Source organism: Meles meles, chromosome X (assembly GCF_922984935.1).
Source record: "Meles meles chromosome X, mMelMel3.1 paternal haplotype, whole genome shotgun sequence".
Classification (NCBI taxonomy): Eukaryota; Metazoa; Chordata; class Mammalia; order Carnivora; family Mustelidae; genus Meles; species Meles meles.
Genome location: NC_060087.1, coordinates 132,484,005 through 132,500,327, shown reverse-complemented (window position 1 = coordinate 132,500,327; position 16,323 = coordinate 132,484,005). Strand labels below are relative to the sequence as shown.

The 16,323-nt window shown below is 38.8% G+C and overlaps 1 protein-coding gene across 4 annotated transcripts in view; it reads left to right on the top strand.

The window, feature by feature from the left end:
- Positions 1–12,553, top strand: part of TMLHE (trimethyllysine hydroxylase, epsilon) — a 90,033-nt gene extending 77,480 nt beyond the window's left edge. Inside the window, exons 8-9 of one of the 4 annotated variants that reach the window (XM_045995189.1) lie at positions 9,382–9,520; positions 10,156–12,553. In XM_045995189.1, the coding sequence (XP_045851145.1) occupies positions 9,382–9,520; positions 10,156–10,287 (271 nt within the window). In that variant the 3' untranslated portion in view covers positions 10,288–12,553. Of the gene's footprint in view, positions 1–9,381; positions 9,548–10,155 lie in introns of all 4 variants that reach the window. The other 3 variants (XM_045995191.1, XM_045995188.1, XM_045995190.1) reach the window with 3 other exon arrangements.
- Positions 12,554–16,323: the final 3,770 nt, after the last annotated feature.

Genomic DNA, 16,323 nt, shown 5'->3' with positions numbered 1-16,323 from the left:
AGATGACAGAATACTCCATATTAGAAAACCCAAAAGACTCCACCAAAAAAAAAAAAAAAACCTACTAGTACTAATAAAGGAATTCAGTAAACTCACAGGATACAAAATGAATGTACAGAAATCTGTTGCATTCCTATACACTAGTAATGGAGCAGCAGAAAGAGAAATTAAGAGAACAATCCCATTTACAAGTGCACCAAAAATAATAAGATACCTAGGAATAAACCTAATCAAGAGATGAAAGACCTGTATTCTGAAAACTATAAAGCATTGAGAAATTGAAGACAACATAAAGAAATGGAAAGACATTCCATGCTCATAGATTAGAACAGATACTGTTAAAATGAATATACTACCCAAAGCAATCTGCACATTTAATACAATCCCTTTCAAAATACTAACAGCATTTTTCACAGAGCTAGTACAAACCAATACTAAAATTTGTATAGAACTACAAAAGACCCCAAATAATACAACATTTTAAAGGAAAAGAAAAGCTAGAGGCATCACAATTCCAGACTTCAAGTTATGTTACAAAGCTATAGTGATCAAAACAGTATGGTACTGGCACACAATAGACACTAGATCATAATAGTGATCACTACAACATAATAGAAAACCATGAGATAAACCCTAAATTATATAGTCACTTAATCTCTGACAAGACAGAAAAGAATATCCAATGGGAAGAAGACAATCTCTTCAACAAATGGTGCTCGGAAAACTGGACAGCAACATGTAAAAAAAAGAAAAAAGAAAGAAAGAAAGAAACTCAGCCACTTTCTTTCACTGTACACAAAAATAAATTCAAAATGGATTAAAGACTTAAATGTGAAACCATAAAAATCCTAGAAGAGAGCACAGGCAGTAATGTCTATGATACTGGTTATAGCAAAATTTTTCTAGGTATGTCTCCTCAGGCAAGGCAATTAAAAGCAAAAATAAACTATTGGGACTACATCGAAATAAAAAGCTTCTGCACAGCAAAGGAAACAATCAACAAAACTAAAGGCAGCCTACAGAATGGGAGAAGATATTGCAAATGACATATGCAGTATGGTTTAGTATCCAAAATATATAAAGAACTTATATAAGTCAACACCCAAAAAAACCAAATAATCCAATTTTTAAATGAACAGGAGAAATGAGCAAACATTTTTCCAAAGACATACATACAGATACAAACAGACACATAAAAAGATGCTCAGCATCACTCATCATCAGAGAAATACAAAGCAAAACTACAATGAGGTATCACACCTTACACGAGTCAGAATGGCTAAAATCAAAAACACTAGAAACAAGTGTTAGTGAGGATGTGGAGAAAAAAGAATGCTCTTGCACCATTGGTGGGAATGCAAACTGCCACAGCCACTGTGGAAAAATAGAACTACCCTACAATCCAGCAGCTATACTACTGGGTATTTACTCCCCGCCCCCCAAAAAAACTAATAATTCAGAGGGATGCTTGCATCCCAGTGTTTATTGCAACATTATTCACAATAGCCAAATTATGGAAGCAACCCAAGTATCCATTGATAGATGAATGGATAAAGAAGATGTGGTATATGTGTGTACTATATATACACACACACACACATACACACACACAGTGGAATATGATTCAGCCACAAAAAGAATGAAATCTTGCCTTTTACAACAACGTGTACAGAACTAGAGAATATAATGCTAAGCAAAGTAAGTCAGTCAGAGAAAGGCAAATACCATATGATTTCACTCATATGTGGAATTTAAGAAACAAAGCAAACAAGCAAAGGAAAGAGAGACAAACCAAGAAAAAAGACTCTTAACTATAGAGGACAAACTGTTGGTTACTAGAGTGGATGTCAGTGGCAGGATTAATGAAATAGGGGATGGGGATTAAGGAGTGCACTTGTCAAGATGAGCACTGGATAATGTATGGAATTGTTGAATCACTGTATTGTACACCTGAAACTAATATAACACTGTATGTTAACTATATTAGAATTAAAAAATGAATGAATGACACTCCCAATAAACAACGTCCAGGACCAGACAGCTTCGCTGGTTAATTCTACCAAACTTTCAAAGAAGATTTTAATATTTATCCTCAAACTCCTCTAAGAAATTGAAGAAGGAATGTTCCCAAACTCATTTTATGAGGCCAACATTACCCTGACCCAAAGAATAAACAAAGACATCAGAAAAAGGAAAGAAAGAAAGGAAGGAGGGAAGAGAGTTACAGGTCAGTATCCCTATGAACATAGATCCAAAAATGCTCAACAAAATATTAGCAAATTAAATTCAACAGTATTTTAATAGAATCATACTCTATGATCAAGTGGAATTTATCCCAGTGATCCAAGGATGGTTCAATATCTGCAAGTCAATCAGCTATTTGTGGGTGACAAGATTTAATATATGGAAACCCCTAAAGACTCCACCAAAAAAAAACTGTTAGAACTCATAAACAAATTCAAGGTGTATGGTTCAAAAGTAATATAAATAATTTGGTTGCATTTATATATACTAGCAATGAACTATCAGGAAGAGAGATTAAGAAAACCCCATTTAAATTGTATCAAAAACAATAAAATTCTTAAGAGTAAATTTAACCAAGAAAGTAAAAGAATTATACACTGAAAACTATAAAAATTGATGAGAGAAATAGAAGAAAGCACTAATGGAAATACATTCCATTCTCGTGGATTAGAAGAATGAATAGTTTAAATTTCCATATTAGCCATAGCAATATACAGACTCAGTGCAATCCCTATCAAAATTCCAATGATATTTTTCACAGAAATACAAGAAACGATCCTAAAATTTGTAATGAACTCCAAAAGACCCAAATAGCCAAGGCAATCTTAAGAAGAACAGATCTAGGAAGGAGAAGAAGATGGTGGCAGACTAGGAGGACCCTAACCTTGTCTCACCCCACAAACCCAACTATATAACTACCAAATCACTCTAAATCCCTGTGAACTGACCTGAAGATTGACAGAACAAACTACACAACCAAAGGGAGAGCAGAGGCCACATTGAAGAAGGTAGGAAGTGTGGAGATGTGGTTTAGAGAAGAAATGGATTACTGGTGCTGTGGAAGAGAGGGAGCTGTGGTCATGGAGAAAGGTGAAAGAGAGGAGCACACAGGGGAAGGCACAAGGAGAATGTTTCCCCAAAGCCATTGACTTGGAAAATGAAAGGGGCTTAATTGCATGATTCTTGCAATCAGCAAGGCTTAAAGACTAGAGTTTTAAAGTTCAGCAAGCCTGACTACAGTAGAGCCCAGAAGGCACAGCCCTGCTCCTAAAGAAAAGTCAGGCAGACAACCTGGGGAAGATAGCATGGAAACAGCAACTTGAAGAGTGCCTGGGACACACAGGTGGGGAAATATTATTTGCTCTTCTCAGAGCCCATCCCTGATAGGCAGCATTCAGGGAGATACCCCTCTAGGAACAAAAGAGCTGGCTGGCGCCATTGCCCAACCCCATCCCTCAGCATAAACAGAGTCACCAGTGGGAAACAGTGCAGCACTGACACAGGCTCCTAAGTTGCATGTACCAAACCCCAAGCCCCTGCACTCTGGCAGGACTGCCCTTCTCAGTCAAGCTTGTTTCAGTCCCAGCATGGCAGACCCCTCCTCCAAAAGACCAGCTCAAAGCACTGCCCACACCACATTTCCCCACTCCAGAGCAGACATAGTTAAAATTCACTACATTCAGGCCAGGGACTAAATACTGTCCACTGCAGGCCAGGAGAGCCTTTGTACATGACTGGCTTGAAGGACAGAGCAGCCAAAACACAACAGCAGAGCACACACTACACACACCAGAGACAATCCCTGAAGCTCCAGGACCTGGACAGTACATGACCTCTTCTTCATAACGCCATTACTTTCAAGAGCAGGAGACATAACTGGCTTTTCTTTTTTTTTTTTTTTTTAAGATTTTATCCATTTATTTGACAGAGAGAGAGATCACAAGTAGGCAGAGAGGCAGGCAGAGAGAGAGGAGGAAGCAGGCTCCCCGCGGAGCAGAGAGCCCGATGCGGGGCTCGATCCCAGGACCCTGAGATCATGACCTGAGCTGAAGGCAGCGACTTAATCCACTGAGCCACCCAGGTGCCCCATAACTGGCTTTTCTAACACAGAGAAGAAGGCAGAGACTTAGACAAAATGCCAAGTTGGAGGAATTTATCCCAAATGAAAGGACAAGATAAGGCCACAGCCAGAGACATAAGTAAAACAGATATAAGTAACATATCTGATGGAGAATTTAAGCAAGACTCATAAGGATACTCACTAGGCTTGAGAAAAGACTAGAAGATTTCACTGATACCCTTACCACAGAGATAAAAGAATTTTTTAAAAATCAATCAGAGATGAAGAATGCAATAAAAGAGACTGGAAACAGGCTTGATGCAATGAACAGCAGGCTGAAAGAAGCAGAGGAATGAATTAGTGACCTAGAAGAAAAAATAATGGAAAACAATGAAGCTGAACAAAAGAGAGAATGAAGGATAAGGCAAAACAAGAATAAACTTAGAGAACTCAGTGACTCCGTCAAACATAATAACATTCATATTATAGGAGTCCCAGAAGAAGACAAAGAAAAGGGGGGATAATTTTTATCTCAGAAATAATAGCTGAAAACTTCCCTTCCTTTTCTGGGGAAGGAAAAAGATATCCAGATCCAGGGGCCACAGAGAACTCCCATTAAAATCAACAAAAGCTGACCAACACCAAGGCGTATTGTAGTTAAATTTGGAAAATCTAGTGATAATGAAAAAAATTTTTAAAGCAGCAACACAAAAGTCCTTAATTTACAAAGGAGGACCCATAAGGTTAGCTGTAGAAACTTGGCAAGCCAGAAAGGAGTAGCATGATATAACCAACATGCTGATTGGGAAAAATCTGCAGCCGAAAATACTCTCTAGCAAGGCTATCATTCAGAATAGGAGAGAGAGTTTCCCAGACAAACAAATACTAAAGGAGTTAGTGACCCTATAAACCAGCCCTGCAAGAAATATTAAAGGGGACTCTGAGTGGAAAGAAGAGACCAAAAATGACAAAGACAAGAAAGGATCAGAAAAATTCTCCAGAAACAATGACAAAACTAGTAATAAAATGGCAACAAATACACAGCTATCAATAATTACTTTCAATGTAAGTGGACTAAGCACTCCAATCAAAAGGCATAGGCTGTCAAGAAACAAATAATCTGGTTTTTTTTTAAAAAGGAGCAGAAGACATGAATAGACATTTTTCCAAAGAAGATATACAGATGACCAACAGAGACATGAAAAGAAGCTGCTCAACCTCACTCATCATCAAGGAAATATAAATCCAAACCACAATGAGATCCCACCTCACACTAGTCAGAAGGGCTAAAATTAACAAGTCAGGAAATGACAGATGCTTGTGAGGATGCAGATAAAGGGGAACCCTCCTGCACTGTCAGTGGGAATGCAAGCTGGTGCAGCCACTCTGCAAACAGTATGGAGGTTCCTCAAAAAGTTAAAAATAGAGCTACCCTGTGATCCAGCAATTGCACTATCATATACTTTTTACCTTGTGTATCCACTAACAAATCATTAGTGTTATAAGTGACTTTACTACTTTTGTCTTTTAACCTTCATTTATAGATTTATAAGTGATTACCCACCACTATTACATTAGAATATTATAAACTTAATTATTTACCATTACCAGTGAGATTTGTACTTCTCATGTTTTGTTGTTCCTAATAAGTGCCTATTTTAGCTTATAGCAGTCACTTTAACATTTCTTATAAGGCCAGTCTACTGGTGATCTTTAGCTTTTGCTTTTCTTAAAAACTCTTTATCTCTTCTTCAATTCTGAATAACAACTTTGCTGGGTATGGTATTCTTGGTTGGAAGGTTTTTTTTTTTTCTTTCATCCCTTTGAATCATACCACTCCCTTCTGACCTGCAAAGTTTTTGCTGAAACATCTGCTGTAATCTTATGGGGGTTCCCTTGTATATAACAAGTTGTTTTTCTCTTCTTTTAAGATTATCTCCTTGTCTTTAACTTTTGAGAGTTTAATTATATTGTGTCTCAGGGTAGGTCTCTGGAGTCCTCTTTTGGAGATTCCATGGGCTCCCTGGATGTGGCTGTTTCTTTCTCTAGTTTAGGGTACTTTTCTGTTAGTTTCTTAAATAAGTTTTCTGCCCCTTTCTCTCTTCTCCTGGAACCCCTATAATGTGAATATTGGTCTGCTTGATGGAGTCTTATAATTCCCTTAAGCTATCTTCACTCTTTTTCATTACTTTTTTCTTTTTGCTTCTCTGATTGAACCCTTGCTTTTTGTCTTTGAGTTTGCTGATATTTTCTTCCACTTTATGTAGTCTATTCTATTGACTTTTTCAACTCAGTTATTGTCTTTTTCAGCTCTGATTCCTGCTTGGTACTTTTTAATATTTTCTATCTCATTGTTGAAACTCCCACTTGTCATACATTGGTCTTCTGACCTTTGTAAGCATCTTTTGACCATTATTTTAAATTCTTTATCAGATAAATCATTTATCTCCATTTTATTAGGGTCTGCTTCTGGAGTTTTAATCTTGTTGTTTTGTTTAGAACATATTCCTCCGTTTCTTCATTTTTCTTTCTCTCTGTGTGGTTTCTGCATAGTAGATACAATAGCCACCTCTCCCAGTCTTGATATAGTGGGTCTTGTGTAGGAGATGAACCTTATCATTCAGCTCAGCCTTAACTCTTGGCTGTCTTTGTAAACCTTTGTAATTTTCTAAGCCACTTTCTGTGGTTTTAGTGGCTCTCAGTAGTTGAAGGTGTGTCAAGACCTGTCAGTCTCTCAAAGGGGAGAATCTTAGCACCTAGATGCAGGGTGATTAGAAGCAAGATCCTTGGTTAACAGCTTTTAAAGTATACAAGCAGACTTCTTTCCAAGAAAGACTGGGAGCTGGCATTTCTGTATGTTTCCTTTGCGATGAACCTTGGGTATATAGCCAATTAAGAAATATTTCTTTGTTTGTTACTGTCCTATAGAATCGGCCCTAAAGCACCACTGGCTGCTGAAGCCAGGTGATCAAGGGGGTGTATCCCCTGGACAGCAGCCACAAAAGTCAGAGGGAAATGTGGGAATGGTGCCCACTGGCTTTCTTCATCTCCAGGGAGGAGTGCAGTCTATCCCTAGATGTGTGCCAAAATAGAAGCCTGACCTTCAGGAAGCAGCTTTTAAAGTATGCAAATGGGCTTTTATAGAGAAAGACTAAGATATGGGTGTTTCTGTCTGCTGTCTCTATACTAGGCCTGAGGAGTTTTCCACAGTGAGTCTTCATAAGCCCATTGAGAACTGTTTTCTTTGTGTTCTATAACCAGGTGGGTCTCCTGGATGAAAGCCTCATTGTCTTCTAAAGCTAGGTGTTTGGGGGGGCCCATCCCTGATGCAGATCTTTTTTTAATATTTTATTTATTTGCTTGACAGAGAGAGACACAGTGAGAGAAGGAACACAAGCAGGGGGAATGGGAGAGGGAGAAGCAGGCTTCCCACCAAGCAGGGAGCCCAATGCGGGGTTTGATCCCAGGACCCTGGGACTATGACCCAAGCTGAAGGCAGAGGCTTAATGACTGAGCCACCCAGGTGCCCCTCATGCAGACATCTTAAAAGTTCGGGCACTAAGTGTTGAGTCCAAACTCTTCACTCCTCAGGGAGTTGTGAACTTCCTTCTGATTGCTGCACCAGGGGCGGGTATATGATAAGATTGTGTTTCAGCATTTTCTACCCATTTGATATGGGTTTTTTTCTTTATTTATCCAATGTGTAGGAGTCACTCCACTAGTTTCTGGATTTCTTTCAGAGGGAATTGTCCCATGTGTAGCTGTAGATTTGGTACATGAGTTTTGGTACAAGAGGTGAGTTTGGCAGATTCCCATGTTGCCATCATGGACCAGAATCACCAGCATTATTTGTAATAGTCCTAAACTGGAAACTACCCAAATATCTATCAAAAGTAGAATAGATGAATAAATCTATCTATATAACACAACAATGATGAATCTCCTAAATATATTAAATGAAAGAATCCAAACACAAGCGAATATATACTGTAGTATAATATTTGTAAAAAGTTTATAAACAAGCAAAACTAATCTTTGGTGACAGAAGTCATGATGGTAGTTATCCTTGGGTTAGGGGACAAAATTGAAAAGGGGGACAAGGGAGTGTTCTAGGGTGTGGGTAATGATCTATTTATAGGCCTGGATGCTAATGATATGGATGTGTTCACATCATGAAAATACATCAAGCTTATGATTTGTGTACTTTTCTGTATATGTACTATACTTTAATAAAAGTTTAATTTCCTTTAAGTAAAAAAGAAAGCCTTTAGCAAAGACTTTTCAATGATTTCCCATAGTACTCAGCATAAAACCCAGAATCCTTACTATGGCCCATAAGGCTATCCATGATCTGGCCCATGGCTACTTCCTCCACATTATTCCTTACCATTATTCCCCTCGCTTACTCAGCTCCAGCCACATGGTCTTCTTGCTGTTCTGCAAACATAGTAAAACTCCTTTCCACCCTAATGCTTTGTACTTACTGTTCCCTTTGCCTGGAACACTCCTCTTAGCTTGTCACATTCTTGGTTTCTCCTCATATAGGTAGCAGCTCGAATGTCACTTCTTCAAAAGAGTCCTCACTCAACATACTCCCTCTGAAATAGACTACCCAGTCACTTTTTATCACACTACAGTATTTTTTCTTTATAACATCTGTAACTAGATATGTATTTATTACTAGTTCATCATTTGTCTTTCTTAATAGAACGTAAACTCCCCAGAGGCCGGGATCGTGTCTGCTATGTTCATCACTGTATCTTTAACACCTGACACCATTGAGCACATAGCAGCTGCTCATGTAAATGTAAGATTTGAATGAATGAGTGATGATCACTGGGTAAACTGTCAGGGCTATAGCTTGGATTTTCCCCACAAAGGGAAACACCTGAGAAGTTTTAAATCATCCTGCTGAAAAGAAAGCCTTGTTAGTATAACCTCTCTTTCCCACCTTAGCTTGTGAATAGAAAGCTCAGATCTTTCCCCATTGTAAAATTTGACAAAGAGAATGTTACTTTAGATAAAACATCATATCCTAAAATGGAAGAAACCAGCTGGAACTTACTTCTATCTCCTACCTCCAGATTCTCCAAAGGAAAAAATATATATATGGTCAATAGGCAATAGTGCTCCTTTCTGCAATCCTGTAATTCCCAAGAGAACATTAACTTATTCTCACCTTATCTCTAGGACAAGTAATGAATATAGGCAAAGCTTTACATAAAATTGCTCAGTAAGCAACAGGTGTCTTTAACATATGTTTGAGGATATCTTTTCTTCTCATGATTTCATCTTAGATACAACAACTATGACAGAGCTGTCATCAATACTGTTCCTTATGATGTTGTCCATCGTTGGTATGCAGCGCACCGGACTCTGACAGTAGAGTTGAGGAGACCTGAGAATGAGTTTTGGGTCAAACTAAAGCCTGGCAGGGTGGGTGCCGAGTGCTAAAGATGTCAAGTAAGCTTGTTATACTGAAGTAGTGAATGATGGGTAATTCTTTAATATATGAATCATAGTCTTGCAAAGGTAAAAGTGAAAAGAGTCCCAGGTATTGGATCTGGTCCTGCCATTCACTGAATTATCTGGAAGCATGTCCCACAATATATGTAGGCATCAGTGACTCAGTGGCTCTATATGTATAATGAGGGGGTTGAACTTATTTTTTGCTCTTGTTATAGCCTCTGAATGAAGAATATCTTCAGCTTAGCATAGAACATAAAGAATTTAACTCTTTGAGAAAGTATATATTAAAAATTAAGCAGAAAAGAAAATGAAGCCAGTTATCTGATTTGCTTTGATAAGAGAATAATTACTCAAGAAACATAAGCTCCTCAAGTGCAGGGCCTAATTACCTGCTGTTGCCTTTGTAACTTCCATGCAGCCTACTACAGGGCTATGTACATCCTAATTTCCAAATGTTTAATCTCAAAAAGAAAGATACCTCATTGAATGTAACTAGAGAACAACCTAAAGGTTTTCTTTTAAGTGATATTTTCTGATTTAGAGTTCTTTTGGTCTGATTTTGTTCTGATGGTGTTTTTTTCTCTCTTTTCGCCCATTCACAGGTCCTATTTATAGACAACTGGCGTGTCCTACATGGCAGGGAATCCTTCACTGGCTACCGCCAACTTTGTGGGTGCTATTTAACAAGGGATGATGTATTAAACACTGCTCGTTTCTTGGGGCTTCAGGCTTAAAATTGACAGCATTAAGATTATGAACACACCTGGTACCCTGACTACCAGAATTTCATATCAGCAAAATAATATTGTGTCAAAACGTACCTCAAATTGTCTCCTCATCTCATCACACAAAACAGAAGTTGCAACTAGAACTAGTTAGAAGGAAATGCGTTTTAGGAACAAAAGTCTTTATATAAAAACAGTTTGCAAGATGCTTAGAACACCTTAACATTCTTAAAAGTCATTGAGGACCCCAAAGTGTTCTTGGATGTGGGTTATATCTATTGATACTAACTGTAATAAATATTAAGACTGAAAAATGTTTTAAATTCACACATCCCTCCGTATCAGAGAGATGGCATCATCACATGCTATGTAGCCTTTGGAAAAGCCCTCTGTACATTTGTGAGATAATAAGAGTGAAAAAGGAAAATATCATCTTAGTGTTATTATAAAAAATATTTTTAACCCACAGGCCCACTGAAAAGGACTCAAGGATCCCTCCAGGTGTTTTCAGACCACACTTTAAGAACCATTGGGCTGGAGGATACCTTAGGACAGTCTTGTACATAGATTATGGATGAAAGAGTTTAGCTGAATCCCTAGATTTATATCTACGGTGTCCTAGAACTACAGATATTATAGAAATTGCTTGATAGCACAAGCTTAGTGATAATAGTAACTAAATATAAACAGTGTTTTATCTTACAAGAAAGATTATCTCCATCCAAGACATCTCTTGAAGAGTTAAACTAGGAAGCCACGATAGCTCCTGTGGAATAAGTCCATCAGTTCAATAATTGTGTGAAGGATTATTGCAGAAAATTTTTAGAGACTTCTGAGGTTCCATATGATAATGCATATATACACACATACACCACAAGACAGTACAGAGGGTTAGTATATAAGACTGTTGAATGAACTCATCTTGACAAATGATGTGCCTCCAAAGAACTGGAAATTACTATCCAACCTTGCATTTTTGCTTTTGATGAAATTTAAGACGCAGTCTATTTCCCCATTTCTGCTAATCTTTTTTTTTTTCTTATCTTAAAATATTATACATGTTAGGGGCGCCTGGGTGGCTTTGTGGGTTAAAGAACTCTGCCTTTGGTTCAGGTCATGATCCCAGGGTCCTAGGATCGAGCCCCGCATCAGGCTCCCTGTTCAGCAGGGAGCCTGCTTCTCCCTCTCCTCCTGCCTGCCGCTGTACCTACTTGTACTCTGTATCTTTATGTCAGATGAATAAATAAAATCTTTAAAAAATATATCATACATGTTAATTGCTAGGATTTGACTGGGTTAAGTATAATACCTTATTTCTTTTATTTTTAATGGCTCCCTTCATATGTGGATGCAGAGACAGAGAGATGGGTATGAGGCTTATTTTCCCCTAGCTTTCATTTAAAGTGAAGCTGTACAATAACTGCTTTGAGCACTATAGAATGATGAAAGCCAATCTAGGCTAGGATGTGCAGAAGAGGGGAAAAAGCATCATTAGTGAGGCTAGAAATCATAAAGCAAAGTCAGTACTCTAACAGAGAATAAAGTCTAATCTGATATTCACAGAGTCCCTAGAACACATTTAGTAGTTTATGCATCATCTTATTGACTCAAAGTATTTCTGCATTTTGTTTGTACTATATAGGAATCTTTAAGGGTCCTCATGAAATTTGTTGTCCTTGGTCAAAGGATTGATAATTAAGCCTAGGTCTTAAAGAATATACCCATTAGCAGTCAGAACAGAAGTAATATTTTAACATGCAATCTATTCTCCCTATTGCTATGTACTCCTAAAATATGTCACTATTAGTCTTCCTCTGGATATTTACCCTTTCTGAAATTTTCCTTAACTTAGCCTTGAAAATTGCATTTTAACTGTGGTCAGCATTGATTTATAACAAGGAAAGGACATATTCAGTTTCCTGGAGGGATAAGGATACAGATCAATCTTCTTCCTCACCATTATTGTTTCCCCTGGGACCTTGATTCATTAATTATTTCACCCTCAGTTTCCTAAATTTTCAATCCATACTTTCCTATAATGTACTCCCTTCATAGGAATAAAAAGGGAAGGGAGTTATTTGAGTGCTGATCATGGGGCATTGAAAACTTTCTTTGTAAAATATTTTTTTACATCTCTTTCTGGTGTCCCTGAGTATGTAAGCATGGGTCTATGTCTACCAAACTCAGTGTTGTAGAGTTCCTTTTACCTTTTGCTAAGGTGGGGTGGGATCAGTAGGGTCAGGAGCACAGCACCTAACATAGTCATGTCATTACACATTTGTTGGAATAAGAATAAAATAATGAATCCTTTTCAAACAAATTTACCAGATATTACCATGTTCTCTGTAAGGATGTCCTTTTGTGTTTAGCATTTAACCAGCACTGAATTTTGTCTACCTTCATCTAGAGTGACAAACCATTCAAGTGTGTTCAGACTGAGGGGTTTTCTGGGCTGCAGAACTTAACTGTTAAAACTGGGAAAGTCCCACATAAACCAGGGCTACTGGTCTCCCCATTTTCTTGCTGCTAGCAATGTCCTTTTCTTTAGTGTTCATCGGTGATTCCCACTTTTGTCCAAATGCTTGTGAATCACAGCCTCACAATCTGTGCAGTCTACAATGAAAAGGAAAACATACATATGTGATGTGTTGTGGTGGTTCCCAAAATAGTCCGGCGGCGGCAGCAGCAGCATTTGAGCACTTGTTAGAGACGGAAACTCTCGGGCCCCAAGCCGGACATACTTAATCAGAAACTGAGGTATTGCAATCCAGCAGTTTGTGTTCTTAGCATGCCCTCTGAGGATTATGTTGCCTTCCAAAGTTTGAGAACCACTGAAGGGAAGAGCCTTGTTGCTGAGCTCTAGGCCCTATTTTGAGCTACAGTTTGTTCTTCAGTTTTCTCTTCTTCATTTTAAAATGGAGGCCTTGGACAGGGCAACATCTAAAGGCTCTGTCACTCTAATTTTGTTTGACCTCATAGCTTAAATTTTCTCATGAGTAGGGTAAGGAGAATACCTACCCCACAGGTTTTCCTAGCAAATTTGTGATTATCAAATAAGATGTTTGCAGCACATAGTGATAACCAATAATAATAGCTAACTCTTTCATGGGGCTTTCCATGTGCCAGACACTGTTATAACTGCTTTTAATCCCTACAGAAAACCTACCCCTATTTTATAAATGAAGAAATAGAGGCAATGAGAAATTAAGTGGTTTAGCCAAGGTCATATAGCTAAATAAGTGTAAGTGTTTGGATTAGAATTTCCCGAAAATCTGGCCATAGAGACAGTGCTTTTAATTAATACGCCATATTCCAAAATAAATATTAATTCCTCCCCTCTTGTCCATATTCCAACAATATTTACATTCTAGCTGACCATTCATTAATCATCATCTGCACTACTAAGTTCCTTCCAATAAAACCTTAAGAGAACCATGATAATATCTAGATGTTTTGCAAATAGTTTATAAATACCCACCAACTCCCCCAACTTTTTAAAAACAGTGTTCTTCACATTTTTTTAAATTTCTTTTCAGCGTAACAGAATTCATTGTTTTTGCACCACACCCAGTGCTCCATGCAGTACGTGCCCTCCCTATCACCCACACCTGGTTCCCCCAACCTCCCACCCCCCGCCCCTTCACAGGTAATTTTACTTTTTCCAAAGGTAGAAACTTGTTGATAGAAAGAAATCAATCCATTCAGCATTTTTCCTTCCTTCCACACTCTTGGAAAATATGTCAGCTGTTAGGATCAAAACCATTTTATAGGATATATTCATATCACTGCCCCAGGAAGCTCTTGGGCATATTGGAGGTCCAGTCACACAGCCAGCTGGTGGCTTACTTGTGAAATCAGGCCATGTCTGTGTCCTTGCCTCCTTAGGACTACAGCTTACCAGAGCCAAAGACCCTGGTGGATATGGTTGTACTTTCTTGTCAGATCTACATTCAAAGCTTGGTGGTTTTGTGTGTAGTTTATCCTACTCTTTGGCTTTAAGCAGTGGGCCTGGCTTTTGGCCTTCATCTTGCACAGAGCACTTTTGGACCACTCAGGATGTAAAGCCTTAGCTTGACTAATGGAATCCAAGCTTCCTTTCTGGAAAACATCATCTTAAGCCCTGTTGGTGTGTATCAACAGGGTTGGTGTATCATATAGTTTCATAGTGGTGTTCTAACCTTTTTTATGGGTAGATAAGCATGGTAATTTATCCTGTGCCTAAGTAAATCGCAGGGTCAATCCTACGTGAACCTGTGAAGTCAGTGAAGGTTTTTCTCTGCTAGCCCCACCTTTCTCTATGGCCTATCCTTTGTCCCACTGATGATGGCTACTCCCTCCAATTCAGGTACTCAGTATACTCTCACCTTCTGCTTTCTAGATCCCTCTCTGATGCCTTCACTGGGTCAGTGTCCTGTCATATAAAGAGCATGGCCGTGGATCAAACTGGACTTGAACTCCATCTTTGCCTCTGACTAGCTTGGCAAATTTGGGGAAGTCAGTTTCCTTCCTTGCGCCTATGTTTCTTCATCTGCAAAGTAAGACTTATAAATGTCATCTAGCTGCTAAAGCTGTGATGAAGAATGAAATGAGGTTGTGTGAAAAAAAAAGAAATGAGGTTGTGTGCATAAAATGTGTACCACAGTGAGCAGCACGTAAACACTCAGTAGTGGTTTATTTTTGTCACCAACATCATTTGAGCAAATAGGAGGGAAGAAGCCTAGTCTGTGTGTTTGACAGAAATCAGCATTCTACTTAGATGGAAGGAGAAAAGCAATGAGAGTCAGACTTGGAAAAGTGTGTGGAAATGCCAGGAGTCAGGGAGAGTAGACAGGTCATGAAATGTACACATACTGGCAAAGCCTTCAAGCCCAGCCTTGGGGTTGATAGGCAGGAAGCTGGGGTGAGTAGGTGCTGTAGGAGGTGACAGCTGAAAGGGCAGAACATATCAGAGGATGGAGCAGAGAGCAGGCACCGATGCCTGCTGTGATGTCTAGTTAAGATAGAACACATACTTACACATGTAACTTCACCGTCTCCCAAAACCCCAGTGCAACTACTATAAAATGATATTTTAAAGGATTGGAAGGGCAGGAAAGAAGGCAACAACTAAATTTTGAATGCCGAAAAGCAGATGGATGAAGAGTAATTGCCTTAGCAGTGAATCTTAAACCCTTAGTGAGAGAAGCCAAAAACCAGCCTCATTCATTACCCCGTTTTCCACCCCACCTACAAGAATCTTCAAAGGTGGAAACAGGGAAATGGAGGGGGGTAGTGGGCACCAAAATAATGAGGTTTTTTTTAACAACTTTTTAAGAATTTACAAACCTTGTGGGTATTAAGGGGGGCACATACTGCATGGAGCACTGAGTGTGGTGCATAAAGAATGAATCTTGGGACACTGAAAAATAAAACTAAATTAAAAAAAGAATTTCTGGTGTGCCTGGGTGGCTCGCTGGGTTAAGCCTCTGCCTTCGGCTCAGGTCATGATCCCAGGGTCCTGGGATGGAGCCCCGCATTGGGCTCTCTGCTCAGCAGGGAGCCTACTTCCCCCCACCCCCCACCTGCCTCTCTGCCTACTTGTGATCTCTGTCAAATAAATAAATAAAATCTTTTTTAAAAAATTAAAAAGAAGGTGAGGGAAGCCACGCTTGAATACTTTACAAAAAAAAAAAAAAAGAATTTCCAAACCCTCTCCTGCATTTGATACCTGACTAAACTGAGAATATGAACCTTCCCTGCCCTGACAGAAGTCTGAAATGTTATTCCCTGAAATGCAGAGGACTCTGGACTGGGAGCTAAGGGCTGGAATCTCATGTTAAAAACAGAAGAGTTAGTTAATTAGAGATACGCATCCTGAAAGCTGTAAATCCCCATTCTTCTCCACCTCAGACTCTAAAATTCTCATAGCTGGAAGATTTTTCTGTGAGCCACTTGACAAACTCAAGACAAAAATATCTAAGGGTAATGACACTAAAGCGTTGCCAAAAAGAGCCCAGCTGAAATACTCTATGGTGAGGCTCATAGAATGCTAGTGTGAGGTAGACA